General features: G+C 39.9%; 1 protein-coding gene across 1 annotated transcript in view; it reads right to left on the reverse strand.

Annotated features, from left to right (window-relative positions):
* The window catches only part of tbc1d8b (TBC1 domain family member 8B), a 65919-nt gene that overhangs the window by 45051 nt on the left and 1424 nt on the right, over positions 1 to 19444 (reverse strand). Inside the window, exons 2-4 of the mRNA XM_052022073.1 lie at positions 11244 to 11354; positions 4418 to 4536; positions 1636 to 1864 (exon numbers count right to left, since the gene is read on the reverse strand). Of these exons, the coding sequence (XP_051878033.1) occupies positions 1636 to 1864; positions 4418 to 4536; positions 11244 to 11354 (459 nt within the window). The remainder of the gene's footprint in view (positions 1 to 1635; positions 1865 to 4417; positions 4537 to 11243; positions 11355 to 19444) is intronic.

Genomic DNA, 19444 nt, shown 5'->3' on the forward strand with positions numbered 1-19444 from the left:
ACTCCTAAAATACAAGACATCATATTCCAGAAGATTTAAAAACTCAAAAATGTAAAATTACACACCGACAGCAACAGTGCATAAATTAAGTACAGTCACTATGTGGTAACTGACTTTGCTAATGATTATACGAAGTGCTACACAATAATCTAGTTTTAGAAAGTAAAAATGCAAGATTGAGAGCCTTGATTGGCGTAGAGAACAGTGGCATTTCAAACCCACAACCTCCATCTCCCAGAAGCACAACAGCAGCAGTTACACCACAGTAACTCAAAGTTCCCCTTCAAGTCTCTCATAACTGACATCGACATACACTATTATTCCTTCATAAATGCTGGGTCAAAATCCTGAATTTCCCAGCAGCACAAGAGTACCACCTTTGCCACAATGACACTATCAGTTCAGCAAGCTGGTTCACCACTAGGTTCGCAAGAGTAACTGGTCAGTGACACCCAATTCCCAAAAATGAATAAATTGTCTGCAAAACAAAAGAGCTGGTCATCGACTACAGGAAGGTGGCCAGTGCACATGCTCCTGTTTACATCAACGGTGATGAGGTAGAGAGGGTTGAGAGCTTCAAGTTCCTAGGAGTGAACATCACCAATAGCCTGTCCTGGTCCAATCACATAGACGCCATGGCCAAGAAAGCGCACCAGCACCTCTACTTCCTCAGGAGGCTAAGAAATTTGGCATGTCCCAATTGACCCTCACCAATTTTTTATGGTAGCACCACTAAAAGCATCCTATCCAGATGCATTAAAACTTGGTATGGTAACTGCTCTGCCCGAGACTGCAAAAAACTGCAGAGAGTTATGGACACAGCTCTGCATATCATGGAAACCAGCCTCACCTCCATGGATTCTGTCTACACTTCTCGTTGCCTTAGTAAATCAGCCAACATAATCAAAGACCCCACCAACCCCAGACATTCTCTTTTATCCCCCCTCCCATCGGCCAGAAGATACAAAAGCCTGAAAGCACATAACACCAGGCTCAAGGACAGCTTCTATCCCGCTGTTATAAGACTATTGAATGGTCCCCTAATGCGATAAGGATGAACTCCTGACCTCGCAATCTATCTCGTTATGGCGTTGTACCTTATTGCCCGCCTGCACTACATTTTCTCTGTAACTGTAACACCTTATTCTGCATTCCATTATTGTTTTACCTTGTACTACCTTGATGCATTGATGTGATGAAATGATCTGTATGGATGGCATGCAAAACAAAGTTTTTTCTTGTACCTCATTACATGTGACAATAATAAACCAAATTATATTAAAAACAGGCTCAACAGATGGATATATACCAGTTAATAGACAGGAGCTGCAATGGTAATGATCTTTTCAATTACGGTAACTTAAAGCAGTCAGCTTTGGTTTAGCACACAAGCAATTTCTTTCCTTTAAATTTATATATTCAGCACAATGGACTGAAAACCTCAAAAAGGTGAATATCCAAAACGGAATCTGAATCGGACGCTGCAACACCACCTGCTTCATAGGCACACACATTGGACATGGGTACCAGACTGGAGCACAAATATTAACAGTCACCAGATCCAACATTTACTTTGTAATTAGACTTTGGCTTTTTAATGATCAGTCATAAATTGCAGGTACGACAGATTCTCACCTTCCTTGCCTAGAAAAAAGGAATAGAAGCTGAGAAAATTGGCACTGAGGTATAGCCAGCCTTGACATGGCACCCTTCCACTCCAGTAACTGCACGAATAGTAGGTCACCAGCTTCTCTTGCTCAGGCAGTCCAAACCACTTATCAAACTTCAACAAGGCCTCACGAAATTTCTCAGGGTCATCCTCCTCCTTTATTGATGTACTTTGAGATTCTTCTGCTATTAGCCCCTTGGACAGAAACAATTCAGAATTACATCAAATATGATTTTTATAACAGCTACATTATAACAGCCTCTAATTAAGCCAATAAGTCCAAAAGTTAGATCCATCCAAAAAAATGCAAGGAAATTTCTTGAAATTATAGAGACTTTAAAAATAATTCATTTTGATTCAATTTGAGGAAAAATATAAATCAAATTATAAAATAAGTTGTTTTGCAAAGGATATTGCAATTTTTTTTGTATAAATGGACAATAATATTGGGGTACCATGAACACAAAGCGGTTGAATAACAATTCTAATTGCTTTCATCATTCATGGACTTACAACAGTTAGGTTCCATTTCTCTCAAGTGCTGCAAAATGTCATCTGGAAACTTTTAAAAGCTGATGTCTGATCAGCTTTTTGTGCAACCTTCAAACTATAATATGGATACAAAATCAGCCAAGGAATGAAAGCAGAGCTTTGGTAGGACTAGATGGAAGTGTTCAGTTCTCCAAGGTTCAGTGCCAGGATGCACTGCTGCTTCTGCTAACTATTCAAAAGGACATGGACAGATGGGTGAAATTGGGCCGACAAATTTAACACAAAGGTATGAGAGGTTGTATATTATCATAGGAAAATCAGAGAGAGAAAGTGTGTTAAATGGTACTATTTTAAAAAGTGTACGACATGAGAAAGACTTAGGGGTGCTTGAAGGCAACATTGAAAGAAACACAGCAGATTAACAAAGCACAAAATAAAGCCTTTGGGACTCTGGGATTTATAAACAAAGGTTTACACTGCATAAACCAGAGGGTTATGCCAAACTCAAAACACAAGTTAAGCTCCAACAAGCATAGAGTCCAATTTCAAACACCTCATTATAGGAATGACTGGAAGGATTTTGAAAAGCTACAATAGAGATTGACTGAAATGTTAGTTACAGAGGAACAAGGAGCCACAGGCCATTCAGTCCTTCCAGCCTGCTCCACCATTTCATCTGATCATAACTGATCATCCAAGTTCAGCATCCTGTTCCTGCTTTTTCCCCATTAGAAATATCTAACTTCTTGAATGTACTTAATGATCTGGCCTCAACTGTCTTCTGTGGTACAGAATTCACAGAGTCACCATTCTGTGATTGAAGAAATTTTTCATCTCAGTTGTAAGTGGCCTACCCGGTATCCTTGGGCTGTGACCCCTGGATCTGGACTTCCACACCATCAGGAACATCATCTTGTAGCTGGGCTGTCCAATCTCAAAGATTTTATAAACTTCACCGAGGTCCACTCTCGTTCTTCTAAATTCCAGCAAATACAGACCTATCATCCCAATCTCTCTTCATACACCAAACCCACGACACATACAGCCAAGAATCTGTCTGGTGAACCTTCACTGCGCTTTCTCCCTAACAAGAACAGCCTTCCTCAGATACAGAGACCACAAATGCATGCAATACTCAAGGCATGGGCTCACCAAGATGCTGTACAATTGGAAGAAGATATTTCTGCTCTTAGATCAGATTCCTTCTGCTGTGATGGCTGACAAGCATTCTTACCCGCCTGCTGCACTTGTACACTTGGTTCTATTGACAGGTGCACAACTACACCTGGTCTTGCTGCAGCCCCACTATCCTAATCTCTTGCTGTTCAGATAATAATCTGCCTTCCTGTTTTTGCCTCCAAAGTGGATAACCTCATATTTATCCACATTATACTGTGTCTGCCATGCTTTTACCCTTTCAACTTATCCAAATCACTCTGGAGCCCCTCTGCATCCTCCTCACAGTTCATACTCCTGTCCAGCTTTATGTTATCCACAAACATAGAGACATTACATTTCATTCCCTCATCCAAATCAATAACATACGTGGAGAACTGAGAAAATCTGGGGATTTCTTAAATCAGCAGAGGAACTAAAACCAAGCAAAAATGCTGGAAGTTTGATAAAACTTTGATTGAGACGGTAAAAATCATTAATGGTTTAGATACAATACAAACTATTTCCCATAGCTGAAAGGTTGATAACCAGAGAGAAAATATTTAAAGTGATTGACAAAGAACAAGAATAGCACAAGAAGAAAAAACATTGTTGTGCCAAAAATGAAGGAATTTGGAATGCATTGCCTGACAGTGTGGTGAATACAGTAACCTACAGAAGGGAATTAGAGAAGTATCTAGAGGGTAAAAGATAGACTGCAGACCAATGGGGAAGGAGCAGGAAAAAAGGACTTAATAGAAATTCCTTTAAAACTAGTCTAGACAATGGGCTGAATGGCTTCCTTCTACTCTGTACAATTCCAAGACCAACTTGGTCACCAAGTGGTACAGTTCATACATTCCTAGCATTTAAAAACAAATGTATATGGTTGAGGTATATGGTTATTTACCATACGTTTGTTCAAAAAAACAGCTGCAACAGAATGCAATTTGTTTCTCCACTGTTACACTACCCTCTTCACACCTAATTCAAAAACTTCTACAATGAGGCAAAACAACTGAAAAGAAAACTGAACAGGAAAGTAAGAAAAAACAATGGAAAAGAAAACAACTTCTTGTGGGTAGAGAAATCTGCTCTTACCCGTACTTTACCCTGAATAAAGCTAGTAATATCTTCATTACTATCAAATACAGAAAGTATTGGCATCACATTTTGTTCCAGCCATTCCCAGTGTTTATTTATTTCTTCACTGCTGGCTCCTGGTTCAGACAAAAGAAAAAAAAGTCCATTAGAAATCTTTAAAGACCATGACTAAACACACTTATCCATTTTAAACCAAAGTCAATCAAATGGGAATCACTTCGGGTTACTAGAGCAAGTAAAGCTCCTTAAGCAGCACTCAAATGTTCAAAAATAGAGAGACCTAAATCTCCTTTCAGGTCATTACTTAGTGCATGTGAACAGCTGGCAAAATAGGGACCAATGATTTACCATCCAAAAGCTATTTAGCTAAGAAATTAAGGAATCCTTTGGTCAATGTTCCTTAACTAATTATCAAATCAGCTTATAATTGGAGACTCCATGTTCTGGCTACTATTTCATTGCTTTATTCACTTGTCATAATTCTCATTTCCTGTACAGAAGAAACCTTCTAAATATTTTCAAGAGAAATCTCACACTAATACACAGAAATAAGGTTAATCAACAAACCTATGTTCAAGTCTTGCAATTACAATACACAAGCAACAGAAGATGCACTTCACCAGTACTGTTTATATTGGACCTGTGAACTCCGAGGCAGATTTACACCAGACAGACAAAGAGAGCTTATTAGCAGGCTGTAAAAGGAAGCAACTTTGTGATAAGTTTTGTTCTATTAAAAAAAACTGCAAGGTAACTGAAATGCATATTTCGGAGGTTGTATTAGAATAAACAGTTTGGCATAGTGTCAAAAACATTGTAACTTATATCAAGGGCACAACTGAATTCTGTTTATTGAATAGCATGCAAATTTCATATGGCCTGAAAAGGCATTTGTACGCAGCTCGAGTTCAGCAGATTTTTTGTTAACATTTCATTCTCTCTCCATTACTTCTCTTCAAAGATCTCACATTTGTGCCCATTCCAACCCTTTGTTTTCATTCTTCTAAATATTCACTACTCGAAGATGCCTCTTTTATGTAAGGGATACCATCACAAAATTAGGTAGTCATGTTTCCTGATCATTGCTGAAGGTAACTAGTTAGATTCAGGCTTCAATGAAAGAAGAATTGCTGGGGGGTGGCATCCGTACTCGAGAGACTGGGGAAGAGGTGTTTGGCTCTCAAATAGAGGAGGCTAGGAATAAGTACCATAGGCAGGTGATAGAGAAGGGACGTGTTCAGACAGGCTTGAGATGTGTCTATTTTAACGCAAGGAGTGTTGTGAACAAGGCGGATGAGCTTAGAGCTTGGATCGATACTTGGAGCTATGATGTGGTGGCTATTACGGAGACTTAGATGGCTCCCGGGCTGGAATGGTTGATTCAAGTGCCGGGTTTTAGATGCTTCAGGAAGGACAGGGAGGGAGGCAAGAGAGGTGGGGGAGTGGCACTGTTGATCAGAGATAGTGTCATGGCTGCGGAAAAGGTGGACGTTGTGGAGGGATTGTCTACGGAGTCTCTGTGGGTGGAGGTTAGGAACAGGAAGGGGTCGATAACTTTGCTGGGTGTTTTTTTATAGGCCGCCCAATAGTGACAGGGTTATTGAGGAGCAGATAGAGAAGCAGGTCCTAGAAAGGTGTGAGAATAACAGTGTTGTTGTGATGGGGGATTTTAATTTCCCAAACATCGATTGGCATCTCCAGACAGTGAGGGGTTTCGATGGGGTGAAGTTCGTTAGGTGTATTCAGGAAGGGTTCTTGATACAGTATGTAGATAGACCTACAAGAGGAGAGGCTGTGCTTGATTTGATATCGGGAAATGAACCTGGTCAAGTGTCAGATCTCTCAGTAGGTGAACATTTTGGTGATAGTGATCATAATTCTATCTCCTTTACATTAGCACTGGAGAGGGATAGGGACAGACAGACTAGGAAGGTGTTTACTTGGAGTAAAGGGAATTATGAGGCTCTCAGGCAGGAAACTGGAAGATTAAGTTGGGAACAGATGTTCTCTGGGAAAAGTACAGAAGATATGTGGCAAATATTCAGGGGGTATTTGTGTGGAGCTCTGCATAGACATGTTCCGATGAGACAGGGGAGTCATGATAGGATACAGGAACCATGGTGTACAAAGGCTATAATAAATCTAGTCAAAAGGAAAAGAAAAGTCTGGTCCCGGCGACTTATCTAACTTGATGCTTTCCAAAAGTTTCAGCACCACCACTTTTCTAATATCTACATGCTCAAGCTTTTCAGGCCGCTGCAAGTCCCCACTACAATCCCCTGGATATTTTTCCGTGGTGAATACTGATGTAAAGTATTCATTAAGTACCTCCGCTATTTCTTCCGGATCCATACACACTTTCCCACTATACAAAAGGTACAGAGAGCTAGATAATGTTAGAGATCTGGAGGAGTACAAGGCTAAAAGGAAGGAACTTAAGAAAGAGATTAGGAGAGCCAGAAGGGGACATGAGAAGGCCTTGGTGGGCAGGATTAAGGAAAACCCCAAGGCATTCCACAAGTATGTGAAGAGCAAGAGGATGAGATGTGAAAGGATAGGGCCTATCAAGTGCAGCAGTGGGAAAGTGTGTATGGATCCGGAAGAAATAGCAGAGGTACTTAATGAATACTTTATGTCAGTATTCACCATGGAAAAGATCCGGGGGACTGTAGTGGGGACTTGCAGCGGCTTGAAAAGCTTGAGCATGTAGATATTAGAAGAGAGGTGGTGCTGAAACTTTTGGAAAGCATCAAGTTAGATAAGTTGCTGGGACCAGACGAGATGTACCCCAGGTTGCCATGGGAGGCGAGGGAAGAGATTGCAGAGTCTCTCGATGATTTTTGCGTCGTCGATGGAGACGGGGGAGGTTCCGGAAGATTGGAGGGTTGCGGATGTTGTTCCCTTATTCAAGAAGGGGAGTAGGGATAGCCCAGGAAATTATAGGCCAGTGAGTCTTAACTCACTGGCTGGTAAGCAGATAGAGAAGATCCTGAGAAGCAGGATTTATGAACATTTGGAGAGGTATAATATTATTAGGAATAGTCAGCATGGCTTTGTCAAGGGCAGGTCCTGTTTTACGAGCCTGATTGAATTTTTTTGAGGATGTGACTAAACACATCGATGAAGGGAGAGCAGTAGATGTAGTGTATATGGATTTCAGCAAGGCGTTTGATAAGGTACCCCATGCCAGGCTTATGGAGAATGTGAGGAGACATGGAATCCAAGGGGACATTGCAGTGTGGATCCAGAACTGGCTGGCCCACAGAAGGCAAAGAGTGGTTGTTGAAGGGTCGTTTTCTGAGTGGAGGTTGGTGACCAGTGGTGTACCTCAGGGATCTGTACTGGGACCCTTACTCTTTGTGATTTTTATAAATGACCTGGATGAGAAAGTGGAGGGGTGGGTTAGTAAGTTTGCAGATGACACGAAGGTTGGGGGTGTTGTGGATAGTTTGGAGGCTGTCAGAGGTTACAGAGGGACATAGATAGGATGCAGAGTTGGGCTGAGAAGTGGCAGATGCAGTTCAACCCAGATAAGTGTGAAGTGGTTCATTTTGGTAGGTCAAATATGTTGGCGGAATATAGCATTAATGGTAGGACTCTTGGCAGTGTGGAGGATCAGAGGGATCTTGGGGTCCAAGTCCATAGGACGCTCAAAGCGGCTGCGCAGGTTGACTCTGAGGTTAAGACGACATATGGTGTATTGTCCTTCATCAATCGGGGAATTGAATTTAGGAGCCGAGAGGTATTGTTGCAGCTATATAAGTCCCTGGTCAGACCCCACTTGGAGTATTGTGCTCAGTTCTGGTTGTCTCACTACAGAAAAGATGGGGAAGCCATAGAGAGGGTGCAGAAGAGATTTACAAGGATGCTGCCTGGATTGCGGAGCATGCCTTATGAAAGCAGGTTGAGGGAACTCGGCCTTTTCTCCTTGGAGAGACGGAGGATGAGGGGGAACCTGATAAAGCTGTATAAGATGATGAGAGGTATTGATAGGCTAGATAGTCAGAGGCTTTTCCCCAGGGCTGAATTGGTGGCCACAAGAGGACATAGGTTTAAGGTGCTGGGGAGTAGATATAGAGGAGATATCAGGGGTAAGTTTTTTACTCAGAGAGTGGTGAGTGCGTGGAATGAGCTGCCGGAAACGGTGGTGGAGGCGGATACGATAGGGTCTTTCAAGAGACTGTTAGATAGGTACATGGAGCTGAGTATTTTACTATGGGTAAGCCTAGGAATTTCTAGGGTAGGGACATGTTCGGCACAGCTTTGTGGGCCGAAGGGCCTGAATTGTGCTGTAATTGTTCTATGTCAGCAACATCATAAAATAGCCAACTAACTAGAATACTATTTCATATTTACTAATAGTATACCAATGCACTGAAGGGTGAGGGGAAACATATTGAGCTCATACATTTTACTTTGCAGGTACAATTATTCTGTTATACTGTAATTTGGATGTTCTCTAATTTACAATTAAGTGACACAACTCAAATTTCAAAGCTCTTAAAGACAAAAATCTATAACTGTACAGTTGTATTTCCACAGTTTGGTAGACAAAGAGATAAAAGCAAAAGTTCTATACTAATATGTTTCACTAAAATCCTACCAATAACAATGCATTTTTTCCTAGCTTGACCCACCCTGAACCAATATTACTAACCCTTATTTAATTAACCTTAATGAATTTCAATAAAAGATAGGTAAACGAGATGAACTCTCTCTCCAAGAAGATAACATAGAACTATATGGCTAAAGGCCCAACCACACCACCCCCCCCCCCCACCACGCCCCAAGTCAAAGCTGATTTGGAGAAAGCAAGTACAAGATAAAGATATACCAGTGACAACATTTATAGGGACAGGTTCTCAGCAGTCAGCAGTAACATATTTGCAGCAACAAAATCACTTCACCATTGAGAAAGATGATTCAGCTGCAGCAGATGAGCCACAATCTTCATGTACACTGAACATCCTCTGACAACAAATGCTACAGCACCTTCAACATCACCCACAACATCAAAGGAAACCAATGTTTGATCATTTTCAGGAGACACAAATATTAAACTGTAACCAGGATGTATTGCTTTGAATGCCCAAATAGTAAATAATTGTTCTGTCAATAAAGTCTTAACACTAAACTGTATAATTTCCTAACGCAAACATTCAGCAGCAGTTGTGCCTAAATCCATTACAACAGAATGTCATACTCTCAAAAGTACCAAGTATTATAACTTTGCAGGGCTTCTAAACTTTTCCTTAATATAAACTTATTTTAAACAAATTTCACATGACACTAAAAGAGAATCAAAACAAGGGAACATAATCAAGTAAGATAAGAATTGCTACAATGCTTGATATGATGTTTGGCCAGGTAATTTATTATTCTTATGTTGAGTAATTATTAGCTGGCACACCAAAGAACTCCCAGGTACTAGTACTGCACTGGAGTTTCAACACAAATCTGTGTACTCCTACATCTGGATGGTCTGTACTGAAGTGTAGATCATGGATCCACAGTAACAAGTTGTGGGGGACTTGCCATTGAGGACATAATGATTAACATTTGAATTTAGCTGATTCCATGCCCTGTGTACAATGAAATTCCTGCAGGCCCATGCATTACAGTTCCGGCAATGGGCATTCCCGACAGAAGACTTTGGTTCACAGCCAAGGGGCAACAAGGCACCACAGGGACATACACTTTATTTCCCTCTTGTTCACCCAGGAGTTCTCGCTGCTGAGCAGAACAGGTCGGTAAACCTTAATCTCCCCTCCCTCCCTCTTTCAATCTGCTTTCCTTGGGGGCTCCTGAGAAGGTAAACAGACCGTCACACTTATTCCCTATTTCCCCCTCCACCTAACCCCCAAGGCACTCTTGCTGTCTGACCATTTGCAAGGCAGCAAGAGCTTAAAATGAGCGCTGTTCCTTGCAGTCAGAGGATTCTGAGGAGATGATAAAGATGGTTGATGAGCATAGGGCAGTGGATGTTGCCTACATGGATCTTAGAAAGGCACTTAACAAGGTCCCTCATGGTGGGCTTGTCCAGAAGATTCATTCACATGGGACCCACGGTGAGTTGGATACAAAATTGGTTTCTTCATAAAAGAAGGTACAGGTGGAGAAACATCTTTCTGACTGGAGGTCTGCGACCGATGGTATTCTGCTGGGATCAGTGTTGGGACCTCCAGGTGGTCAGATGAGCAAGTTTGCAGATGACATGAAAATTGGTGGAGTTGTGGAGAGTGAGGAAGGTTGTCAAAGGATTCAGCAGGATAGAGACCATTTGGAAATGTGGGCAGAGAAATGGCAGATGGAGTTTAATCTGGGTAAGTTGAAGCAATGCATTTTGGGAAGTCAATTGCAAGAGGAAAGTATACAGTAAATGACAGGATCCTTGGCGGCATTGATATTCAGAGGGATCTTGGGGTCCAAGTCCATATCTCCAGAAGCAGAGGAAAGATTTAATAAATGGTTCAAAATTATGAGAAGCTTTGTCATGCTAAATAAGAAGAAACCATTTCCACTAGCAATAAACAAAGGATGCAAATATAAAATAATTGGCAAAAAATAATTAAGGGAAGACGAGGAGAGTTTTTTTTAAGAAGCTCCATTTTACTTACTGTTCTCATCACAAATTGCAGGTATCTTAAAAGGAAAAAAATGCTCAATATTTTTAAATAGGGATTTGCCATTGCATTGTTTTATATTTCAGATTACTCAACATGTTAATATGTCTTCAACTGACCAAGTTCTGGAAATCCCAAACAAATGATGATTAAAGACAATCAGTTCTAGTTTTCATTTGCAAAGTAACGCTATGACTTACCACAAGCAATGGACCAATAGACTTGGGATTCTGGTATCTGATGTAGAATGCGATATGGAGCTACTTTGGAAGTTGAATCAAACACAGTGTCAAGCGTTCCAACAAGGAGACCTGCAGAAACCAAAAATAGATAATGCAATTGAAACCTGAAGACTTAGGTACTTATACATTTAATCATATATATCTGTAAATGTATTTTAAATGTGGACTAGGGTAAATTATTGATCAGACAAACATAAAGGCTTACAAACAAAAAATCCTTTTAATGAACAGCTGCATTACATTGTTGCAAATATTAAGACAGCCTCAATCAGGAATATATAACCCATTACATTTTCATTTTGGTTTGAAAATAAATTGAAGAAATATCATTCTGCACATACATTTACTTATTATATGCCTGAATGACTAATTTATCAGTTGGATCCTTTCAGGGTTAAAGCACTTAAGAACAAACAGGACATTTCATTCTTCAAATAAATAAATAGAATATCCAAAAATTAGAATACATCTATTGTACAACATTGCCTAGTCTCAATCCTAGAATTCTCTTTGCAGCAACATTGTAAGAGTATCTTCACCAGAAGGACTGCAGTGGTTCAGGAAAATGGATCACCACCACTTTTTCAAGGCCAATTAGAAATGGGCAATAAATAGCAATACCTTCCCAGCAATTTCCACATCTCAAAAAAAGTGAATTAATGAAAAACTTGATTGAAGCAAGAATGCAACTTCATTTTCCACACTTGCTATTTTCTGACCTTACAAAATTACTGGGAGGTAACAAATAGAAGCATACCCGTATATGTTGAGGTGACCAAGTCACCAAGTCACTTTCACAAGTTACCTCGGACCCAATAAGATATTACTTCTACAAGTTCAAGGTAGCAAGTTGCTTGTCCATCTTAAATATGAATTAAAATATTGGAATTGGTTTATTATTGTCACTTGTATCAAGGTATAGTGAACAACTTGTCTTGCACACCGTTCGTACAGATCAATTCATTACGCAGTACATTGAGGTAGTACAGGGTAGAAACAATAACAGAATACAGAGTAAAGTGTCACAACTAGAGGAAGTGCAGTGCAGTTAGGCAATGAGGTGCAAGGTCATAACAAGGTAGATTGTGATGTCAAGAGTCCATGTCTTCGGATAAGGGAACCGTTCAATAGTCTTCTAACAATGGGATAGAAGCTGTCCTTGAGCCTGGTGGTATGTGCCCTACAGGTGCTGGGACCTTTGTTGTTTCTAATTTACATAAACGATTTGGATGTGAACGTACAAGGCAAGGTTAGTAAGTTTGCCGATGATACCAAAATAAGTGGTGTAGATAGTGTAGAAGGTTATGAAAAATTACAGGGGGATTTTGATCAGTGAGGTGCGTGGGCTGAGGAATGGCAAATGGCTTTCAATCCAGATAAATGTGAGATATTGTATTTTGGGAGATCAAACCAGAGTAGGACAAAATGGTAGGGCCCTAGAGAGTGCTATGGAACAGAAGGACCTCGGAATGCAAGTGCATAGTTCACTGGAAGTTGTGTCACAGGTAGATAGGGTGATGAAGAAGGTATTTGGCACGCTGGAAACCATTCAATAGTCTTATAACAGTAGGATAAAAGCTGTCCTTGAGCCTGGCGGTATGTGCCTTCAGGCTCCTGTATCTTCTGCCTGATGGGAGAGGAGAGAAGAGAGAATGACCCGTGTGGGTGGGGTCTTTGATTATGTTGGCTGCTTCACCAAGGCAGCGAGAGGTATAGACAGAGTCCATGGAGGGGATGCTGGTTTCCATGATGTGCTGGGCTGTGTCCACAACTTTCTGCAGTTTCTTGTGGACCCGGGCAGAGCAGTTGCCACACCAAGCCGCGATGCATCCAGATAGGATGCTTTCCGTGGTGCATTGATAAAAGTTGGTGTGTATCAAAGGGGACATGCCAAATTTCTTTAACCTCCTGAGGAAGTAGAGGCGCTGGTGAGCTTTCTTGGCCGTGGCGTCTACGTGGTTGGACCAGGACAGGCTATTGGTGATGTTCACTCCTAGGAACTTGAAGCTCTCGACCCTCTCGACCTCAGCACCATTGATGTAGACAGGTGCATGTACACCACCCCCTTTCCTGAAGTCAATGACCAGCTCTTTTGTTTTGCTGACATTGAGGGAAAGGTTGTTGACCATGTCACTAAGCTCTCTATCTCCTTCCTGTACTCTGACTCATCATTATTTGAGATACTGTCCACTACGGTGGTACCATCTGCAAACTTGTAGATGGAGTTAGAGCAGAATCTGGCCACACAGTCATGCGTGTATAGGGAGTAGAGGGCTGAGGATGAAGCCTTGTGGGGCACCAGTGTTGAGAATAATCATGCTGGAGATGTTGCTGCCTATCCTCACTGACCAACAGACCGCAATCAGTGAGGATAGGCAGCAATACCTCCAGTATGATTATTCTCAACACTGGTGCCCCACAAGGCTGCGTCCTCAGCCCTCCACTCTACCCCTTATATACTTATGACCACGTGGCCAGATTCTGCTCCAACTCCCAGCAACAAGTTTGCAGATGGTACCACTGTGAGGCGCAGTGTCTTTTCAATCCCCAATGTCTCTTTTCTTTCTTTTTTAATCTTTTTATTAATTTTCAAATTAATACAGATTAATACATATAACATCAGTAATTATACACATAATAAAAAGAGATCGGGAGGACAATCATGACATATATAGTCATAAAGAATAAAAAATATATTCTCGGCCCCACAGTTTCTTGGTAAATGAATATATTACAAAAAAAATCAAAAGGAGAAAGAAAACGATTTATTATATAAAAAAAACCAAATTGAATAAAAATTGTAAGTAATAAAACGAATAAACTAAAAAAAAATTTCAAAAGAAAAAAACTGGACTGATATTTTTCGATGAACAAAGAACATTATTATGTCGTCAACTCCGCTCCTCTAGGTTCAAAGATTATTGAAAAGGGATCTATATCATATGAAAATATTGAATAAATGGACTCCAAACTTCCTCAAATTTAAGCGAAGAATCAACAGCACCACTCCTAATTTTTTCTAAGTTTAAACATGATATAGTTTGAGAAAACCATTTAAAAGTGGTGGGAGGTTTTGGATCCTTCCATTTAAACAAAATGGATCACTTGGCCATTAATCGGGCGGCACAGTAGCGTAGCGGTTAGTGCAACGCTATTACAGTGCCAGCGATCGGGGTTCGATTCCCGTCGCTGTCTGTAAGGAGTTTGTACGTTCTCCCATGTCTGCATGGGTTTTCTCTGGGTGCTCCGGTTTCCTCCCACATTCCAAAGACATACAGGTAAGTTAATATGGGCTTAAAATGGGCGGCGCGGACTCATTGGGCCGGAAGGGCCTGTTACCACACTGTAAATAAAATATTAAAAAAATGTAACAAAGGCAATCATACGACAAGCAGCAGCAGATAGGTGGCCAGACTCCATCATTGGTAGCCCAAAAATTGCAGTGATTGGGTGAGGTTATAAATCAATATTCAATACAGTTGAAATAATGTTAAAAATGTCCGTCCAATATTTTTCCAATTTTTTTTTCTTCAACGCTGTCTCGTTTACAGCCAAGAGCTCTTGAGACAGTTACAGTCCTAACTTCGTCACCCTTGTAATATTTGTTTTTATTCCAAAATAATGCAAGCCCCATATTATCCTTCATAAACAGAATATTTAACAAATTAAATCCTGTAAAAGAATATTAATAAATGAACCTTAAATGATCAAACTAGTGTCTACACATCCTAGGAGAAAACTGCCAGGACATTAGTTTTCTAATGTCATCCAAGCCACAGCCACCAAAACAGGTCACATCTTAAATAACTGGTAACTTTTTGGTATATTTCTTACTGCTACAAAGCCTTATATGAATTCCACAGAGAAAGTGTTTGGGAATGAATGGTTTTACAGCTGTTGATTTATAATTTATCCATCAAAACAGCAAGTCAGTACTAACAGCCTGATATTCAAATTAACAGGAGAGATGTGATTCAGCTAGAAAGGATGCAGAAAAGATTGACTGGGATGTTTCCAGGACTGGAGGGCTTTGAGTTACAAGGATAGAATAGGCTGAAACCTTTTTTCCCTGGAGCGAAGGAGGCTGAGGGGTGACTTATAGTGGTTGACAAAATTATGAGGGGCATAGATAGGATAGATAGTCACAGGCTTTTTTCCCCAGGGTAGGGCATAGGTTTAAGGCAAGAGAGGGAAGATTTAAAGGAGAACTGAAGGGCAAGTTTTTCTACAGAGGATGGTAGGTATATGGAACGAGCCGCCAGAGGAAATAGTCGAGGCAGATACAATTACAACATTTAAAAAACATTTGGCACGTGGATAGGAAAGATTGAGAGACGGGCAAAATGCTGGCAAATGGGAGTAACTTGGTTAGACATCTTGGTCGGAATGGAAGAGTTGGGCCAAGAAGTCCATTTTCGTGCTGTGTAACTCTGAAGCTATTTGTAATGTTACAGTTTGTTCAGATTTTTCTTGTACACACCAGAAAAAAGGAAGAATTTAGACATGTTCAATGCATACTATCAAAAACATATTTCCTAGTTATGCCTCAGATGTCAGGCCAGGGTCTCTCAAGAGCATTAAACTGTCACAGAAATTTCCAGGACAAGCATTTGAATACATAAAGAACAGGAACAGTGATCGGAGGTTACTGGAGAGGCTGAAGCTCCACTCTAGTTATTGACTGAGAATTATTAATACAAACTAAGACTCTGAATTAAAGGAAAATGAACACCAAGATATCTGAAACATTGAGGGATAGCAACTAAAAAAGGCAAATCACAAGTTAAAGATTACATAAACAAACGCCAACATGCCTGCACAAAGAGCAGAAAGAAAAACTCAGCTTTTGAATATGTAAGCTTTCATGAATAACTGAACATAATAGTAATTTACAAGTGTCCAGTTGCTCCTTCTACTCTTTGCCAGCTCTTTTGAGCAGCAACCCTCTCCTTGGCTCTCATCTTACATTCATGCCATTTATTTCCACCTTGACGTATTTATCCAGTTCCTCCAGAAAACTATTACTGGATCTCTTTCCACCGTACTATTATACAGTGCATTCCTAACCAGACTTTGCATAAAAAGATTTACCTCATATGGCCTTTAGATCATTTGTCAATCTCTTTAAAAATCTGTGTGCTATGACCAACAGACTTCAAGCAGCTACAACCATGTGTAAGTGAGTTATTAAACTGGGTTTTAGAAAACTTTAAATAATTTCTGCAAATCAATAATTCCCAGCAATAATCTTTACTGAAGCTGCATCTGTTTATGCACTCAGCACTGCAAGTCACCCAAGCTCAAAAAAATACCATGCATCCTAAAAGAGAACATTTTCCAAGCTAAAATTAATTTTTTAATTGTGGTAGATTCTTCATTACACAAACAAATTTTGGTATTTCTGCTGCACATCAAACAAATTACCAGATGAATGCAAGAACAGTTGATCCCAAGTTTACTTTACAATCAAAAAGAGATTATCCCTAGCTTTTAATAACAGTGCTTTTATTGCAGTATAGTTATGAAGTAGATATTTTTCTCTCCAAACAAAATGAATTAAAACAGTGATCACGGATGATGTACTAAGAAGAATCCTGCTCTGTGTCATTTAGTGTACATTTACATTATGATACCAGTATCGCAGTCAAGCACTTTGCAACGAGCTCAGTATTGACAGAGTGCCCTTCTGGCCTCTTAATCCACACAAAAGATTCCATGCACTATTTCAAAAAAAAGATTGTTGAAGCTCTCTCTGGGGACTTGATAAATATTTAACCCTCAGCTAACATCATTGAAAACAAATTATCCTGATGTTTGTAGGACATTGCTCTGCACATATTTAGTGCTGCCTTTCCTATGACAGTGACTGCATTTTTAAAATCCTTCAGTGGCTGCATCAGCTGCACACATTACGAAGCCATGAAAGGCACAATATAAGAGCATGTACTTTTCTGTAGGTTTTTGCAATAAATCCAGCATTAGGGTCTGATCTAATCCTAGACTAAAGCAAAGACAGACTACTTCAATGACAACCTCTTGTATTGATGACCCTGAATTCACTGATGTTGCTGAAGAAAAATCCTTTGATGTGATTTGTCCAAAAGGGCAGCAGAAGCCATACAATAATAACCTTCAAAAGGGAGTTGCACAAATATCAGGAACAGCAAATATCTGAACAACTTTTCAGGAAAATAGGACTAGATAATTCTTTTGAGAGACCAGTACAGGCATCGTCGGCTAAATGGCTCCATCTATGATGTATAGTTATACAATTCTATAATGCACCCTCACCATGGCGATGTAATGGAGGTTGATTTTATAAAATAGGCGATTTTTTTAAAAATCGCCATGGTGAGGGTGCAACAAATGACAGGTGATGAGCCTTTTGCTACATGAAGTCTTCCTGTACAGGTTCACATATCAAAAATTTTTAAAAACTGTAGATGCTGGAAATTTGAAATAAAAACAGAAAGTGGTGGAAATACTCGGTAGGTCAGAACAGATCTGTGAGAAGAGTAACAGAGCTAATGTTTCAGGTTGAAGACCCCGATTTCTCTTCCCACAGATGCAGCCTGATGTGCTGAGTGTTTCCAGCATTTTCTGTTTTTATTTCAGGTTAACATACTATTAACTACAGGCATTTGTGCTGTTGAAATGATCTACATTGGCTACTTTAACTCCTGTCTTTTGGTCATACATTCTCAACAGGTTCCAGAGAACTACATTCGAACAAAGTTAAGCATAATGTAAAAACAAGCACGTTAATTCAGAGGGGAAAAAAACTGCCTTTCAGTGGATCCATTTATTTAAAATAAATATTCCCCTCCCTTGTTTGAGCTGTTTCAGGTAGTAATTTGCATAGTACAGAAAGGATAATGGAACAGTGGACAAAGTGCAAAAGATTTAAAATGATGATAAGTTCACAACCAAGTAAAGATTGCCGACGTTTGGGCTCTTTCTCTAGAAAAGAGGAAGAGCTAACACTGGTATAGTAGATTACAAAACAGTCTAAAAGGGTATTTCAAAAGCATGGAACACTTAGGTATCAAAAACTGAAGGATTCAGGCGAAACATTAGCCAAACACTAATGAGAACAATGATCTCACTATCACTGAATGGTTGAGGTAAATAGCAAGGACTATTTAAGGGGAAGCTGGATAAACATGAAGAACAAAGAAATAGAAACCTCTTACAGCAAGTGTGATGAAGCAAGACAGGAAGCGGCTGGTGTAGATCACAAGCGTTCACATAGACCAGCTGTACTGTTTCTGTGCTGCGAGACTCTTATGTGGAATTTCTGTCCATAATGACATTGAGGTTGCTTGACTTCAAAAAGCCAACTTTCCAGAAACTGAAGCCAAGGGAATACCTTAGTTTATTTGATGAAATACAAAAGTCGCAGCAAATAGTCAGGGGTCTATAATGATCTCCATGATTTAAAGAAAAGACAACAATAGGACAAAACTACCTAAACTTCCGAAAGAAAATCAAAACAAGAAAATAATGTAAATAAAATATAGACAAAGATCGAAATGGAATAGAGTTCAAAAGTGTTAAATCTGGAATTCTTAAATGTGCCAGTGTTAAGTTTAAACCATTTTAAATACAGAAGAGGACAAATTAGTACACTTCTTATATTACAATCACCTGGAATGACAATAATTTATTGCATGTAACAAAAGCTAAATCCATCTACCTAATGCAGTACTGTCGTTCCATTTGAACTTTTTTACTTTTCACACCATGTTCAGTCAATGCAGAATCATTCTGTATTGATCAGTGAACATAATATGACACAAACAACTGTAACTTCTACAACTGAGAAGCTGCATTGAAATGTGTGCATTTTAACGCTAGGAACACATCACTTCACATTAGCCATCCTTGCCCCCTAAATGACATTGCCAAATTTGCATCACGAGGCTGCATTTCCTGGAACATTATTGCAGCTGGAAGAGAGTGAGTATTTTGATTCCATCATCTGAGCAGAATATTGCCCCAGAAGTGGAAACCTATAATGTGCTAATCCAGTTCCTTGATGTTCAGAAGAAACAGCAGTCCCTTCTGCAAAATGAAACTTCAGAATATGAGAAAATAGCTGCCAAACAGACAATATAAAATAAACCTTTGCAGTCTGGTACCCAACTATAAAGCTGTTC

The sequence above is a fragment of the Pristis pectinata genome, chromosome 8, assembly GCF_009764475.1.
Source record: "Pristis pectinata isolate sPriPec2 chromosome 8, sPriPec2.1.pri, whole genome shotgun sequence".
Lineage (NCBI taxonomy): Eukaryota > Metazoa > Chordata > Chondrichthyes > Rhinopristiformes > Pristidae > Pristis > Pristis pectinata.